General features: G+C 58.5%; 1 protein-coding gene across 1 annotated transcript in view; it reads left to right on the forward strand.

Moving 5' to 3' along the window:
- The window catches only part of LOC144507539 (uncharacterized), a 57,753-nt gene that overhangs the window by 27,338 nt on the left and 15,411 nt on the right, over positions 1-15,004 (forward strand). Inside the window, exon 6 of the mRNA XM_078234677.1 lies at positions 13,389-13,463. Coding sequence (XP_078090803.1) covers positions 13,389-13,463 — 75 coding nt within the window. The remainder of the gene's footprint in view (positions 1-13,388; positions 13,464-15,004) is intronic.

Below are 15,004 nucleotides of genomic sequence, written 5' to 3' on the forward strand. Positions count from 1 at the left end.
CCCTGGGAACAGCCCGTAGACACAGAGTCCCCGTCCCTGGGAACATCCCGTAGACACAGAGTCCCCGTCCCTGGGAACAGCCCGTAGACACAGAGTCCCCGTCCCTGGGAACAGCCTGTAGACACCGAGTCCCCGTCCCTGGAAACAGCCCGTAGACACAGAGTCCCCGTCCCTGGGAACAGCCTGTAGAGCACAGAGTCCCCGTCCCTGGGAACAGCCCGTAGACACAGAGTCCCCGTCCGTGGGAACAGCCTGTAGACACAGAGTCCCCGTCCCTGGGAACAGCCTGTAGACACAGAGTCCCCGTCCCTGGGAACAGCCCGTAGACACAGAGTCCCCGTCCCTGGGAACAGCCCGTAGACACAGAGCCCCCGTCCCTGGGAACAGCCCGTAGAGCACAGAGTCCCCGTCCCTGGGAACAGCCTGTAGACACAGAGTCCCCGTCCCTGGGAACAGCCTGTAGACACAGAGTCCCCGTCCCTGGGAACAGCCTGTAGGCACAGAGTCCCCGTCCCTGGGAACAGCCCGTAGAGCACAGAGTCCCCGTCCCTGGGAACAGCCCATAGACACAGAGTCCCCGTCCCTGGGAACAGCCTGTAGGCACAGAGTCCCCGTCCCTGGGAACAGCCCGTAGACACAGAGTCCCCGTCCCTGGGAACAGCCCGTAGACACAGAGTCCCCGTCCCTGGGAACAGCCCGTAGACACGGAGTCCCCGTCCCTGGGAACAGCCCGTAGACACAGAGTCCCCATCCCTGGTAACAGCCCGTAGACACAGATTCCCCGTCCCTGGGAACAGCCCGTAGGCACAGAGTCTCCGTCCCTGGGAACAGCCCGTAGACACAGAGTCCCTGTCCCTGGGAACAGCCCGTAGAGACAGAGTCCCCGTCCCTGGGAACAGCCCATAGACACAGAGTCCCTGTCCCTGGGAACAGCCCGTAGACACAGTGTCCCCGTCCCTGGGAACAGCCCATAGAGCACAGAGTCCCCATCCCTGGGAACAGCCTGTAGACACAGAGTCCCTGTCCCTGGGAACAGCCCGTAGACACAGTGTCCCCGTCCCTGGGAACAACCCGTAGACACAGAGTCCCCGTCCCTGGGAACAGCCCGTAGACACAGAGTCCCCGTCCCTGGGAACAGCCCATAGAGCACAGAGTCCCCGTCCCTGGGAACAGCCCATAGACACAGAGTCCCCGTCCCTGGGAACAGCCCGTAGACACAGAGTCCCCGTCCCTGGGAACAGCCCGTAGACACAGAGTCCCCGTCCCTGGGAACAGCCCGTAGACACAGAGTCCCCGTCCCTGGGAACAGCCCGTAGACACAGAGTCCCCGTCCCTGGGAACAGCCCGTAGACACAGAGTCCCCGTCCCTGGGAACAGCCTGTAGACACCGAGTCCCCGTCCCTGGAAACAGCCCGTAGACACAGAGTCCCCGTCCCTGGGAACAGCCTGTAGAGCACAGAGTCCCCGTCCCTGGGAACAGCCCGTAGACACAGAGTCCCCCGTCCCTGGGAACAGCCCATAGAGCACAGAGTCCCCGTCCCTGGGAACAGCCCGTAGAGCACAGAGTCCCCCATCCCTGGGAACAGCCCGTAGACACAGAGTCCCCGTCCCTGTGAACAGCCCGTAGAGCACAGAGTCCCCGTCCCTGGGAACAGCCTGTAGACACAGAGTCCCCGTCCCTGGGAACAGCCCGTAGAGCACAGAGTCCCCGTCCCTGGGAACAGCCCGTAGAGCACAGAGTCCCCGTCCCTGGGAACAGCCCGTAGAGCACAGAGTCCCCGTCCCTGGGAACAGCCCGTAGACACAGAGTCCCCGTCCCTGGGAACAGCCCATAGACACAGAGTCCCCGTCCCTGGGAACAGCCCGTAGACACAGAGTCCCCGTCCCTGGGAACAGCCCGTAGACACAGAGTCCCCGTCCCTGGGAACAGCCCGTAGACACAGAGTCCCCGTCCCTGGGAACAGCCCATAGAGCACAGAGTCCCCGTCCCTGGGAACAGCCCGTAGAGCACAGAGTCCCCGTCCCTGGGAACAGCCCGTAGACACAGAGTCCCCGTCCCTGGGAACAGCCCGTAGACACGGAGTCCCCGTCCCTGGGAACAGCCCGTAGACACGGAGTCCCCGTCCCTGGGAACAGCCCGTAGACACAGATTCCCCGTCCCTGGGAACAGCCCGTAGGCACAGAGTCCCCGTCCCTGGGAACAGCCCGTAGACACAGAGTCCCCGTCCCTGGGAACAGCCCGTAGACACAGAGTCCCTGTCCCTGGGAACAGCCCGTAGAGACAGAGTCCCCGTCCCTGGGAACAGCCCATAGACACAGAGTCCCTGTCCCTGGGAACAGCCCGGAGACACAGTGTCCCCGTCCCTGGGAACAGCCCATAGAGCACAGAGTCCCCATCCCTGGGAACAGCCTGTAGACACAGAGTCCCTGTCCCTGGGAACAGCCCGTAGACACAGTGTCCCCGTCCCTGGGAACAACCCGTAGACACAGAGTCCCTGTCCCTGGGAACAGCCCGTAGACACAGTGTCCCCGTCCCTGGGAACAGCCCATAGAGCACAGAGTCCCCATCCCTGGGAACAGCCTGTAGACACAGAGTCCCTGTCCCTGGGAACAGCCCGTAGACACAGTGTCCCCGTCCCTGGGAACAACCCGTAGACACAGAGTCCCCGTCCCTGGGAACAGCCCGTAGACACAGAGTCCCCGTCCCTGGGAACAGCCCATAGAGCACAGAGTCCCCGTCCCTGGGAACAGCCCATAGACACAGAGTCCCCGTCCCTGGGAACAGCCCATAGACACAGAGTCCCCGTCCCTGGGAACAGCCCATAGACACAGAGTCCCCGTCCCTGGGAACAGCCCGTAGACACAGAGTCCCCGTCCCTGGGAACAGCCCGTAGACACAGAGTCCCCGTCCCTGGGAACAGCCCGTAGAGCACAGAGTCCCCGTCCCTGGGAACAGCCTGTAGACACAGAGTCCCCGTCCCTGGGAACAGCCTGTAGACACCGAGTCCCCGTCCCTGGAAACAGCCCGTAGACACAGAGTCCCTGTCCCTGGGAACAGCCTGTAGAGCACAGAGTCCCCGTCCCTGGGAACAGCCCGTAGACACAGAGTCCCCCGTCCCTGGGAACAGCCCATAGAGCACAGAGTCCCCGTCCCTGGGAACAGCCCGTAGAGCACAGAGTCCCCCATCCCTGGGAACAGCCCGTAGAGCACAGAGTCCCCGTCCCTGGGAACAGCCCGTAGACACAGAGTCCCCGTCCCTGGGAACAGCCCGTAGAGCACAGAGTCCCCGTCCCTGGGAACAGCCCGTAGAGCACAGAGTCCCCGTCCCTGGGAACAGCCCGTAGACACAGAGTCCCCGTCCCTGGGAACAGCCCATAGAGCACAGAGTCCCCGTCCCTGGGAACAGCCCATAGACACAGAGTCCCCGTCCCTGGGAACAGCCCGTAGACACAGAGTCCCCGTCCCTGGGAACAGCCCGTAGACACAGAGTCCCCGTCCCTGGGAACAGCCCGTAGACACAGAGTCCCCGTCCCTGGGAACAGCCCGTAGACACAGAGTCCCCGTCCCTGGGAACAGCCCGTAGACACAGAGTCCCCGTCCCTGGGAACAGCCTGTAGACACCGAGTCCCCGTCCCTGGAAACAGCCCGTAGACACAGAGTCCCCGTCCCTGGGAACAGCCTGTAGAGCACAGAGTCCCCGTCCCTGGGAACAGCCCGTAGACACAGAGTCCCCCGTCCCTGGGAACAGCCCATAGAGCACAGAGTCCCCGTCCCTGGGAACAGCCCGTAGACACAGAGTCCCCGTCCCTGTGAACAGCCCGTAGAGCACAGAGTCCCCGTCCCTGGGAACAGCCTGTAGACACAGAGTCCCCGTCCCTGGGAACAGCCCGTAGAGCACAGAGTCCCCGTCCCTGGGAACAGCCCGTAGAGCACAGAGTCCCCGTCCCTGGGAACAGCCCGTAGACACAGAGTCCCCGTCCCTGGGAACAGCCCGTAGACACAGAGTCCCCGTCCCTGGGAACAGCCCATAGAGCACAGAGTCCCCGTCCCTGGGAACAGCCCGTAGAGCACAGAGTCCCCGTCCCTGGGAACAGCCCGTAGACACAGAGTCCCCGTCCCTGGGAACAGCCCGTAGACACAGAGTCCCCGTCCCTGGGAACAGCCCGTAGACACGGAGTCCCCGTCCCTGGGAACAGCCCGTAGACACAGATTCCCCGTCCCTGGGAACAGCCCGTAGGCACAGAGTCCCCGTCCCTGGGAACAGCCCGTAGACACAGAGTCCCCGTCCCTGGGAACAGCCCGTAGACACAGAGTCCCTGTCCCTGGGAACAGCCCGTAGAGACAGAGTCCCCGTCCCTGGGAACAGCCCATAGACACAGAGTCCCTGTCCCTGGGAACAGCCCGGAGACACAGTGTCCCCGTCCCTGGGAACAGCCCATAGAGCACAGAGTCCCTGTCCCTGGGAACAGCCCGGAGACACAGTGTCCCCGTCCCTGGGAACAGCCCATAGAGCACAGAGTCCCCATCCCTGGGAACAGCCTGTAGACACAGAGTCCCTGTCCCTGGGAACAGCCCGTAGACACAGTGTCCCCGTCCCTGGGAACAACCCGTAGACACAGAGTCCCTGTCCCTGGGAACAGCCCGTAGACACAGTGTCCCCGTCCCTGGGAACAGCCCATAGAGCACAGAGTCCCCATCCCTGGGAACAGCCTGTAGACACAGAGTCCCTGTCCCTGGGAACAGCCCGTAGACACAGTGTCCCCGTCCCTGGGAACAGCCCATAGACACAGAGTCCCCGTCCCTGGGAACAGCCCGTAGACACAGAGTCCCCGTCCCTGGGAACAGCCCGTAGACACAGAGTCCCCGTCCCTGGGAACAGCCCGTAGACACAGAGTCCCCGTCCCTGGGAACAGCCCGTAGACGCAGAATCCCCGTCCCTGGGAACAGCCCGTAGACACAGAGTCCCCGTCCCTGGGAACAGCCTGTAGACACCGAGTCCCCGTCCCTGGAAACAGCCCGTAGACACAGAGTCCCTGTCCCTGGGAACAGCCTGTAGAGCACAGAGTCCCCGTCCCTGGGAACAGCCCGTAGACACAGAGTCCCCCGTCCCTGGGAACAGCCCATAGAGCACAGAGTCCCCGTCCCTGGGAACAGCCCGTAGAGCACAGAGTCCCCCATCCCTGGGAACAGCCCGTAGACACAGAGTCCCCGTCCCTGTGAACAGCCCGTAGAGCACAGAGTCCCCGTCCCTGGAAACAGCCTGTAGACACAGAGTCCCCGTCCCTGGGAACAGCCCGTAGAGCACAGAGTCCCCGTCCCTGGGAACAGCCCGTAGAGCACAGAGTCCCCGTCCCTGGGAACAGCCCGTAGACACAGAGTCCCCGTCCCTGGGAACAGCCCGTAGACACAGAGTCCCCGTCCCTGGGAACAGCCCGTAGACACAGAGTCCCCGTCCCTGGGAACAGCCCATAGAGCACAGAGTCCCCGTCCCTGGGAACAGCCCGTAGAGCACAGAGTCCCCGTCCCTGGGAACAGCCCGTAGACACAGAGTCCCCGTCCCTGGGAACAGCCCGTAGACACAGAGTCCCCGTCCCTGGGAACAGCCCGTAGACACGGAGTCCCCGTCCCTGGGAACAGCCCGTAGACACAGAGTCCCCATCCCTGGTAACAGCCCGTAGACACAGATTCCCCGTCCCTGGGAACAGCCCGTAGGCACAGAGTCCCCGTCCCTGGGAACAGCCCGTAGACACAGAGTCCCCGTCCCTGGGAACAGCCCGTAGACACAGAGTCCCTGTCCCTGGGAACAGCCCGTAGAGACAGAGTCCCCGTCCCTGGGAACAGCCCATAGACACAGAGTCCCTGTCCCTGGGAACAGCCCGTAGACACAGTGTCCCCGTCCCTGGGAACAGCCCATAGAGCACAGAGTCCCCATCCCTGGGAACAGCCTGTAGACACAGAGTCCCTGTCCCTGGGAACAGCCCGTAGACACAGTGTCCCCGTCCCTGGGAACAACCCGTAGACACAGAGTCCCCGTCCCTGGGAACAGCCCGTAGACACAGAGTCCCCGTCCCTGGGAACAGCCCATAGAGCACAGAGTCCCCGTCCCTGGGAACAGCCCATAGACACAGAGTCCCCGTCCCTGGGAACAGCCCATAGACACGGAGTCCCCGTCCCTGGGGACAGCCCGTAGACACAGATTCCCCGTCCCTGGGAACAGCCTGTAGACACCGAGTCCCCGTCCCTGGAAACAGCCCGTAGACACAGAGTCCCCGTCCCTGGGAACAGCCTGTAGAGCACAGAGTCCCCGTCCCTGGGAACAGCCCGTAGACACAGAGTCCCCCGTCCCTGGGAACAGCCCATAGAGCACAGAGTCCCCGTCCCTGGGAACAGCCCGTAGAGCACAGAGTCCCCCATCCCTGGGAACAGCCCGTAGACACAGAGTCCCCGTCCCTGTGAACAGCCCGTAGAGCACAGAGTCCCCGTCCCTGGGAACAGCCTGTAGACACAGAGTCCCCGTCCCTGGGAACAGCCCGTAGAGCACAGAGTCCCCGTCCCTGGGAACAGCCCGTAGAGCACAGAGTCCCCGTCCCTGGGAACAGCCCGTAGACACAGAGTCCCCGTCCCTGGGAACAGCCCGTAGACACAGAGTCCCCGTCCCTGGGAACAGCCCGTAGACACAGAGTCCCCGTCCCTGGGAACAGCCCATAGAGCACAGAGTCCCCGTCCCTGGGAACAGCCCGTAGAGCACAGAGTCCCCGTCCCTGGGAACAGCCCGTAGACACAGAGTCCCCATCCCTGGGAACAGCCCGTACAGCACAGAGTCCCCGTCCCTGGGAACAGCCCGTAGACACAGAGTCCCCGTCCCTGGGAACAGCCCATAGAGCACAGAGTCCCCGTCCCTGGGAACAGCCCGTAGACACAGTGTCCCCGTCCCTGGGAACAGCCCGTAGACACAGAGTCCCTGTCCCTGGGAACAGCCCGTAGAGCACAGAGTCCCCATCCCTGGGAACAGCCTGTAGACACAGAGTCCCTGTCCCTGGGAACAGCCCGTAGACACAGTGTCCCCGTCCCTGGGAACAACCCGTAGACACAGAGTCCCCGTCCCTGGGTACAGCCCATAGAGCACAGAGTCCCCGTCCCTGGGAACAGCCCATAGACACAGAGTCCCCGTCCCTGGGAACAGCCCATAGACACAGAGTCCCCGTCCCTGGGAACAGCCCGTAGACACAGAGTCCCCGTCCCTGGGAACAGCCCGTAGACACAGAGTCCCTGTCCCTGGGAACAGCCCGTAGACACAGAGTCCCCGTCCCTGGGAACAGCCCATAGAGCACAGAGACCCGCGTCACCGAGCTGCTCGGGATGAACCTCGACGAATACCACTGCATCTCACTCCAGACCTGCTTTGCAAAGGCACATTTCGCCAGAAGGTGTGTGACTCCTCATCGCTCCCGCAGCCGCTTTGAGGGCAGCGTGCGCTGGTGTTGAGACCTCGGGCATGCAGGAAGGATCTGACGGGAAGTCCCCTTCTCACCACCAGCCACGCCAGCTCTTGGTGCTTGTTCGAAAATTCTGGTGAATTCTGCCAGATGACACTGACAGTCTGCTCCAGGAACGATCCAACAGGGTCCACCATCAGTGCCAGATAGAGAGAGATTTAGCACAGTGTGGTGAACCATTGTTGGTTACCACCAGGAGTGCTGAGCCATGGTTGGTTAGCACTATGGGTTTGTAGATATGTTACTGTTGTCACTGTTGGGGTTGGGGTTGGGCTGTTCTACCTGTTAATATTGTCCTATGGTACACTCCAGTTGGCTCCGCCTTCCTGGAGATGTATAAAGGCCACTGCTCTGCCTGGTGACCCTTTAGTCTGGGATTGTATATTGTATATAGTAGCTCCGTTATTGTTGGTATTAAAAGCCTTTATTTCCCGGGTACAATCTAGCCTCCCGTGTGATTTATCGCGCATCAATTTTATTACCAACAATATTTTTTTTGAAACCCATGGAGCAAATGTTGAAACTCGAGCGGCTTACGTTAGATCCACGTGCGGCAGGAGCGTTGAACACTTTCGACCATTGGTTGAAGTGTTTCCAAGATTACCTCGACGCCTCTACAGCCGTACAAAACGACGCCGACAGACTCCGGGTCCTCCACGCGAGGGTAAGCGACGCTGTATACCTAGCAATCCGTGCGGCCACCGACTACAAAGGGGCCATCGAGCTTTTCAAGAAGCGATACAACAAATCGCCGAACGAGATCCATGCTCGACACCTTCTAGCCACTCGACGGCGGCAGCCCAGTGAAACGACGGAACAGTACCTGTGTGAACTTCAGCAGCTAGCCAGAGCCTGCAACTGCAAGCCAGTGTCGGCGGCCCAGTATATGAGTGACCTAGTTCGAGATGCGTTCGTGGCGGGAATCGGCTCCTCGTACATTCGCCTTCGGCTGTTAGAGCAAGGTAACCTCGACCTCACTAAAACCGTAGAATTAGCTGACGCTCTAGAAACGGCCTCCAAAAGTCTGGAGATGTACCCCGACGACCGCGTGGGGACATTGTGGCAGGGGTAGCCGCAGACTCCACTTTATTCAGCGGCTCCGAAAAACTGCGCGATTGTGTTTCCAGCCTCGGACCTGACGACGGCAGCAGCTCCAGGTGGCCCGCGGTGTTACTTCTGTGGGGGGGGGGCGAAACACCCTCGGCAGCGATGTCCAGCTAAAGCGGTATTGTGCTCCACCTGTGGCAAGAAAGGGCATTATGCCAAAGTCTGCAGGACCAAACCACCCTCCAAACATAGCAGTGCGGCGTGTGATTCTCCGGAGCCGGTATCCTGGTCTTCTGCGTCTTCGAGGTCTTCCACCACGTGCGATTCCAGAGCACCGCCATTCCTAACGACGGAGTCGCAAGACACGTGCGACCTGCAGAGGCCGCCACTTTTAGCACCATCGACCATGTGCGACCTATGGGGGCAGCCATTTTGGTCGGCACCGACCACAAATGACCAGCAGGGGCCGTCATCAACCATCTCAGCTGCCTGCAGTTGCACCCAAGATCCAACGGTGGCGTCAATCATCCTGGACCAGGCCAAGCCTCACAGACTCGACAAGTCCATGATGGACATACAGGTAAACGGACGCCAGATTTATTGTTTGTTTGACAGCGGGAGCACGGAGAGCTTCATTCACCCTGACACTGTGAAACGGTGCGGTCTCCGGATTCGGACTGTCAGGCAGACAATTTCGATGGCGTCAAGGTCCCGGTCTGTCACCGTGCTAGGGAGCTGCATGGTCAACCTGACGGTGCGGGGCACGGTTTACGAGAACTTCAGGCTCCTTGTGTTACCGCACCTTTGCGCGCCGATACTCCTAGGACTAGATTTTAAGGTCCACCTGAAGAGTGTAACCCTGCAGTACGATGGGCCACTCCCTCCGCTTTCAGTGGGAGCACAGCAGCCTCCAAATTGCCCAAAGCGCTCCACATGTAGTCTCTCGACGCTCAGGATTACCCCACCCTCCCTATTCCAGAATCTCGTGCCAGGCTGCAAGCCCATCGCAACAAAGAGCAGGCGTTACAGCGCTGAGGATCAGATCTTCATTCGATCTGAAGTTCAGCGGCTCCTCAAGGAAGGGATCATCCAACCTAGCGCTAGTCCATGGAGAGCGCAAGTAGTGGTGGTTAAGAATGGGAACAAACCCCGGATGGTCGTAGACTATAGTCAGACCATTAACAGATACACACAGCTGGATGCGTATCCCCTCCCGCGCATATCTGACATGGTCAATCAGATTGCGCAGTACCAGGTGTTCTCCACCATTGACTTGAAGTCTGCTTACCATCAGCTCCCCATTCGCCCAGAGGACCGAAAATACACGGCCTTTGAGGTGGATGGTCGTCTGTACCACTTTTTAAGTGTTCCCTTTGGTGTCACGAATGGGGTCTCGGTCTTCCAGCGTGCTATGGACCGAATGGTGGACCAGAACGGGCTGCGGGCTACCTTCCCGTACCTGGATAACGTCACCATCTGCAGCCATGAACAGCAGGAAGGACCACGATGCCAACCTTCTTAGATTCTTACGCACTGCATCTCGCCTGAATCTGACCTACAACAGGGAGAAGTGTGTATTTCGCAAGCGCCGCCTAGCTATCCTCGGATACGTGGTGGAAAACGGGGTCCTTGGCCCTGATCCAGACTGTATGCGTCCCCTCCTCGAACTTCCCCTGCCCACTAGCATCAAAGCACTGAGAAGATGCTTAGGCTTCTTCTCATACTACGCACAGTGGGTTCCCAATTACGCGGACAAAGCCCGTCCGCTCATCAAGTCTACCTCCTTTCCCCTAACAACAGAGGCTCGCTTAGCCTTTGCAGGAATAAAAGCCGACATCGCGAAAGCCACGATGCACGCTATTGATGAGTCCATCCCCTTCCAGGTGGAGAGTGATGCATCTGATTTCGCTCTGGCCGCCACACTTAACCAGGCGGGCAGGCCCGTTGCCTTTTTCTCTCGCACCCTCCAAGGCCCTGAAATTCGGCATTCTGCGGTGGAAAAAGACACCCAGGCCATTGTGGAGACCGTTCGGCATTGGCGCCATTACTTGGCGGGAAAACGGTTCACTCTGCTCACGGACCAGCGGTCCGTGGCGTTCATGTTCAACAACACGTTACAGGGTAAGATCAAGAATGATAAAATCTTGAGGTGGAGAATCGAACTCTCCACCTACAATTATGATATCATGTACCGTCCAGGGAAGCTCAACGAGCCCTCGGACGCCCTGTCGCGTGGAACATGTGCTAGTGTGCAGGAGAATCGATTACAGGCTCTCCACAATGACCTCTGCCATCCGGGGGTCACTCGGCTCTTCCATTTTATAAAGGCCCGGAATCTACCCTACTCGGTGGAGGATGTCAGGTCCATAACCAGAAGCTGCCAGGTATGCGCGGAATGCAAACCACACTTCTACCGACCTGACAGGGCACACCTCATTAAGGCCACTCGTCCTTTTGAAAGACTGAGTGTGGACTTCAAGGGCCCCCTTCCCTCGACAGATCGGAACGTGTACTTCCTCAATGTGATTGACGAGTACTCATGATTCCCTTTTGTCATTCCCTGTTCTGATATGACCGCTGCCACGGTTATCAAAGCATTACGGGATCTTTTCACCCTGTTCGGTTACCCCTGTTATATCCACAGCGATAGGGGCTCGTCGTTCATGAGCGACTACTTGAGGCAATACCTGCTCTCAAATGGGATTGCCTCTAGTAGAACCACAAGCTACAACCCTAGGGGTAACGGACAGGTTGAACGAGAGAATGCTACAGTCTGGAAGGCTGTCTTACTGGCGTTGAGGTCTAAAGGTCTTCCAGTCTCCCGTTGGCAGGAGGTACTCCCTGATGCACTCCATTCCATCCGCTCACTCCTGTGTACGTCAACCAACGCTACTCCTCATGAGAGAATGTTTTCATTCCCTCGGAAGTCTTCCTCTGGGACCTCATTACCATCTTGGTTGACGTACTCAGGACCTGTCCTCCTGCGGCGGCATGTTAGGACCTGCAAGTCCGACCCTTTGGTTGAACAGGTCCATCTCCTCCACGCCAACCCTCAATATGCCTATGTGGCATATCCTGACGGGCGAGAGGACACGGTCTCGATTCTAGATCTGGCGCCTGCAGGGGGCTTGGAAACCCCAGTCGCTCCCACACCCCCAGTTAGGGACCCCCCGACCCTTATCTCTCCTCCTGACACGGCGCGGGCAGTATCGGGACCACCACTTAATCCTCTTACTCCCGTGTACAGCTTGCCTGAGTCCAGGAGATTGTCGCCACCTCGAGGAGTGCTCGAGTCCAGCAGATTGTCACCACCTCGTGGTCTACCGGCCCGTGAGGAACTGGAGGAGTTACTGGACACCGCCTTGGAGAGAAGGTCACCGCGATTGCCTGAACCGGCGTCATCGCCAGTGTTGAAGAGGTCGCAGAGACGGTGCGGTCCCCCAAAACGACTGAACTTATAGACAGATGAACAGTTGTTCTGTTTTTTTTTGTGCCCCGCCGGCCTTTGTTTTTAAAGGAGGGGTGAATGTGGTGAACCATTGTTGGTTACCACCAGGAGTGCTGAGCCATGGTTTGGCCAGCACTATGAGTCTGTAGATATGTTACTGTTGGGGTTGGGGTTGGGCTGTTCTACCTGTTAATATTGTCCTATGGTACACCCCAGTTGGCTCCGCCTTCCTGGAGATGTATAAAGGTCACTGCTCTGCCTGGTGACCCTTTAGTCTGGGATTGTATATTGTATATAGTAGCTCCGTTATTGTTGGTAATAAAAGCCTTTATTTCCCGGGTACAATCTAGCCTCCCGTGTGATTTATCGCGCATCACACAGTTCAGTTGCAATTCCTTCTGACCCACAGGGGAGGGATATTTGGAAAGTTAGCCCTGCAAGGGTTCTGCACCCCAAATTATGTATGACTAGATCCAATAAGATACCACCACAGCTAGAAATATCCAGCAACACTGCACACTGTTAATAATCCGCAGGTACGGATCGGGGCTATTAGAACAAGGAACAAAGAAAAATACAGCACAGAAACAGACCCTTCAGCCCTCCAAGTCTGCGCCGATTATGTTCCCTGCCTAAACTAAAACCGTATGCACTTACGGAGTCCATATCCTTCCATTCCCATCCTATTCATGTATTCGTCTAGTTGCCCCTTAAATGCCGCTATCGTACCTGCTCCCACCCCCTCCCCGGGCAGCGCGTTCCAGACATTCACCACCCTCTGTGTAAAAAACTTGCCTCACACATCTCCTCTAAACTTTTCCCCACACACCTTAAACCTATGTCCCCGAGTACTTGACTTTTCTACCCTAGGAAAGAACATCTGACTATCCACTCTGTCCTTGCCCCTCATAATCTTGTAAACCTCTATCAGGTCACCCCTCAACCCCTGTCGTTCCAGTGAGAACAAACCTCATAGCTAATACCCTCCAGACCAGGCAACATCCTGGCAAACCTCTTCTGTACCCTCTCCAAAGCATCCACATCCTTTTGGTAGTGTGGGTGACCAGAATTGTACACAATATTCCAAATGAGGCCTAACTAAGATTCTGTACAACTGCAGCATGACCTGCCAATTTTTACACTCAATGTCCCGACCGATGAAGGTAAGCATGCTGTATGCCTTCTTGACTACCTTAGCATTGTCACTTTCAGTGATCAGTGACATGTACACCCAGATCTCTCTGCCTGTCAATACTCCTCAGGGTTCTACATTTTAGATTAGATTTATTCAATTTACATTAACATTTTAGATAATGTCATTAATTCCTCTACGTGTTCTACACACACAAAACATTCATCCTCAAAATCTTTCAGCAGAATTTTGTTCCCATTTCAGTTCCATCGATGCTGGGTGAATTATGTCACTCCCAGGATGATGTCAACACAGGAATCTCTGAGATGAAGACAAACAGTGAGTGTTCAAGAACTTCCTGTCGCCAACTCAACTCTTCCCCGCAATCTCCTCACCAGCTCAAGCAATGGTGTTTGGCCAATCCGAGCAAAGCAGGGAGACCGGGAGAGGGAACTGGGAAGTGGGGAATAAGGAAGGTGGAGCGGTGAGGGAATAAGGTGGTGAGGTACAATGAGGGGAGTGGGGAGAGTGTGGGGGAGGGGGAGTGAGGCACAGTGAGGGGGAGTGGGGGTATGGGAGAGGGGGAGTTGGGGTGTGGGGAAGAGGGTACAGTGAGGTGGAAGGGGGGAGGGTGTGGGGCACAGTGAGGGGAGGTGGGGTAGGTACAATCAGGGGGTGTTACGGGATGTGGGGGAGGGGGAGTTGGAGGTGTGGGGGCAGAGGTGGGGAGTGGGGGAGGGGAATGGTGTACAGTGCGGGAGAGTCGGATAGAGTGCCGGGGAGTGGGGTACAGTGAGGGGGAGTGGGGTACAGTGTGGGGGAGTGGGGTACAGTGAGGGGGAGTGGGGTACAGTGTGGGGGAGTGGGGTACAGTGTGGGGGAGTGGGGTACAGTGTGGGGGAGTGGGGTACAGTGTGGGGGGAGTGGGGTACAGTGGGGGGGAGTGGGGTACAGTGGGGGGGAGTGGGGTACAGTGAGGGGGAGTGGGGTACAGTGAGGGGGAGTGGGGTACAGTGTGGGGGAGTGGGGTACAGTGAGGGGGAGTGGGGTACAGTGAGGGGGAGTGGGGTACAGTGGGGGGAGTGGGGTACAGTGGGGGGAGTGGGGTACAGTGGGGGTGGAGTGGTGTACAGTGGGGGGGAGTGGTGTACAGTGGGGGGAGTGGTGTACAGTGGGGGGAGTGGGGTACAGTGGGGGGGAGTGGGGTACAGTGGGGGGGGAGTGGGGTACAGTGGGGGGAGTGGGGTACAGTGGGGGGGAGTGGGGTACAGTGGGGGGGAGTGGGGTACAGTGTGGGGGAGTGAGGGGGAGTGGGGTACAGTGTGGGGGAGTGGGGTACAGTGTGGGGGAGTGGGGTACAGTGAGGGGGAGTGGGGTACAGTGAGGGGGAGTGGGGTACAGTGGGGGGGAGTGGGGTACAGTGTGGGGGAGTGAGGGGGAGTGGGGTACAGTGTGGGGGAGTGAGGGGGAGTGGGGTACAGTGGGGGGGAGTGGGGTACAGGCTGGCGAGGTCTCCGTTCTTCTGCTGTCCTTTCTCTGTTTGAGTTCTGCAATCTGAAATTGTCTCCCACGATGTTATCCTTCCAGAACTCGCCAAACATCCTCCCTCGATGCACCACAGCCAAGTACTTGGCCTGATATCCTTGGCCGGTAGTCTATCCTCCGCTCTGTATTCCCCTTTTATCTGATTCAGCCTGGGTGAAGTGTCGTGGGATATTTTTCCACATTGCAGGATGTTGTTCTATATTTAGCTGGAGTAGTTGGATTTGCCTCCTATCATATTCCAGCATGATCTAATTTCTGATATTTTATTGGTCCTGTTTGCCCCTCTTTGCCCACCTGTGAGGCCCACTCACTCCTGGGCCTAGTGGGGACCTTAA

The sequence above is a fragment of the Mustelus asterias genome, chromosome 19 (assembly GCF_964213995.1).
Source record: "Mustelus asterias chromosome 19, sMusAst1.hap1.1, whole genome shotgun sequence".
Classification (NCBI taxonomy): domain Eukaryota; kingdom Metazoa; phylum Chordata; class Chondrichthyes; order Carcharhiniformes; family Triakidae; genus Mustelus; species Mustelus asterias.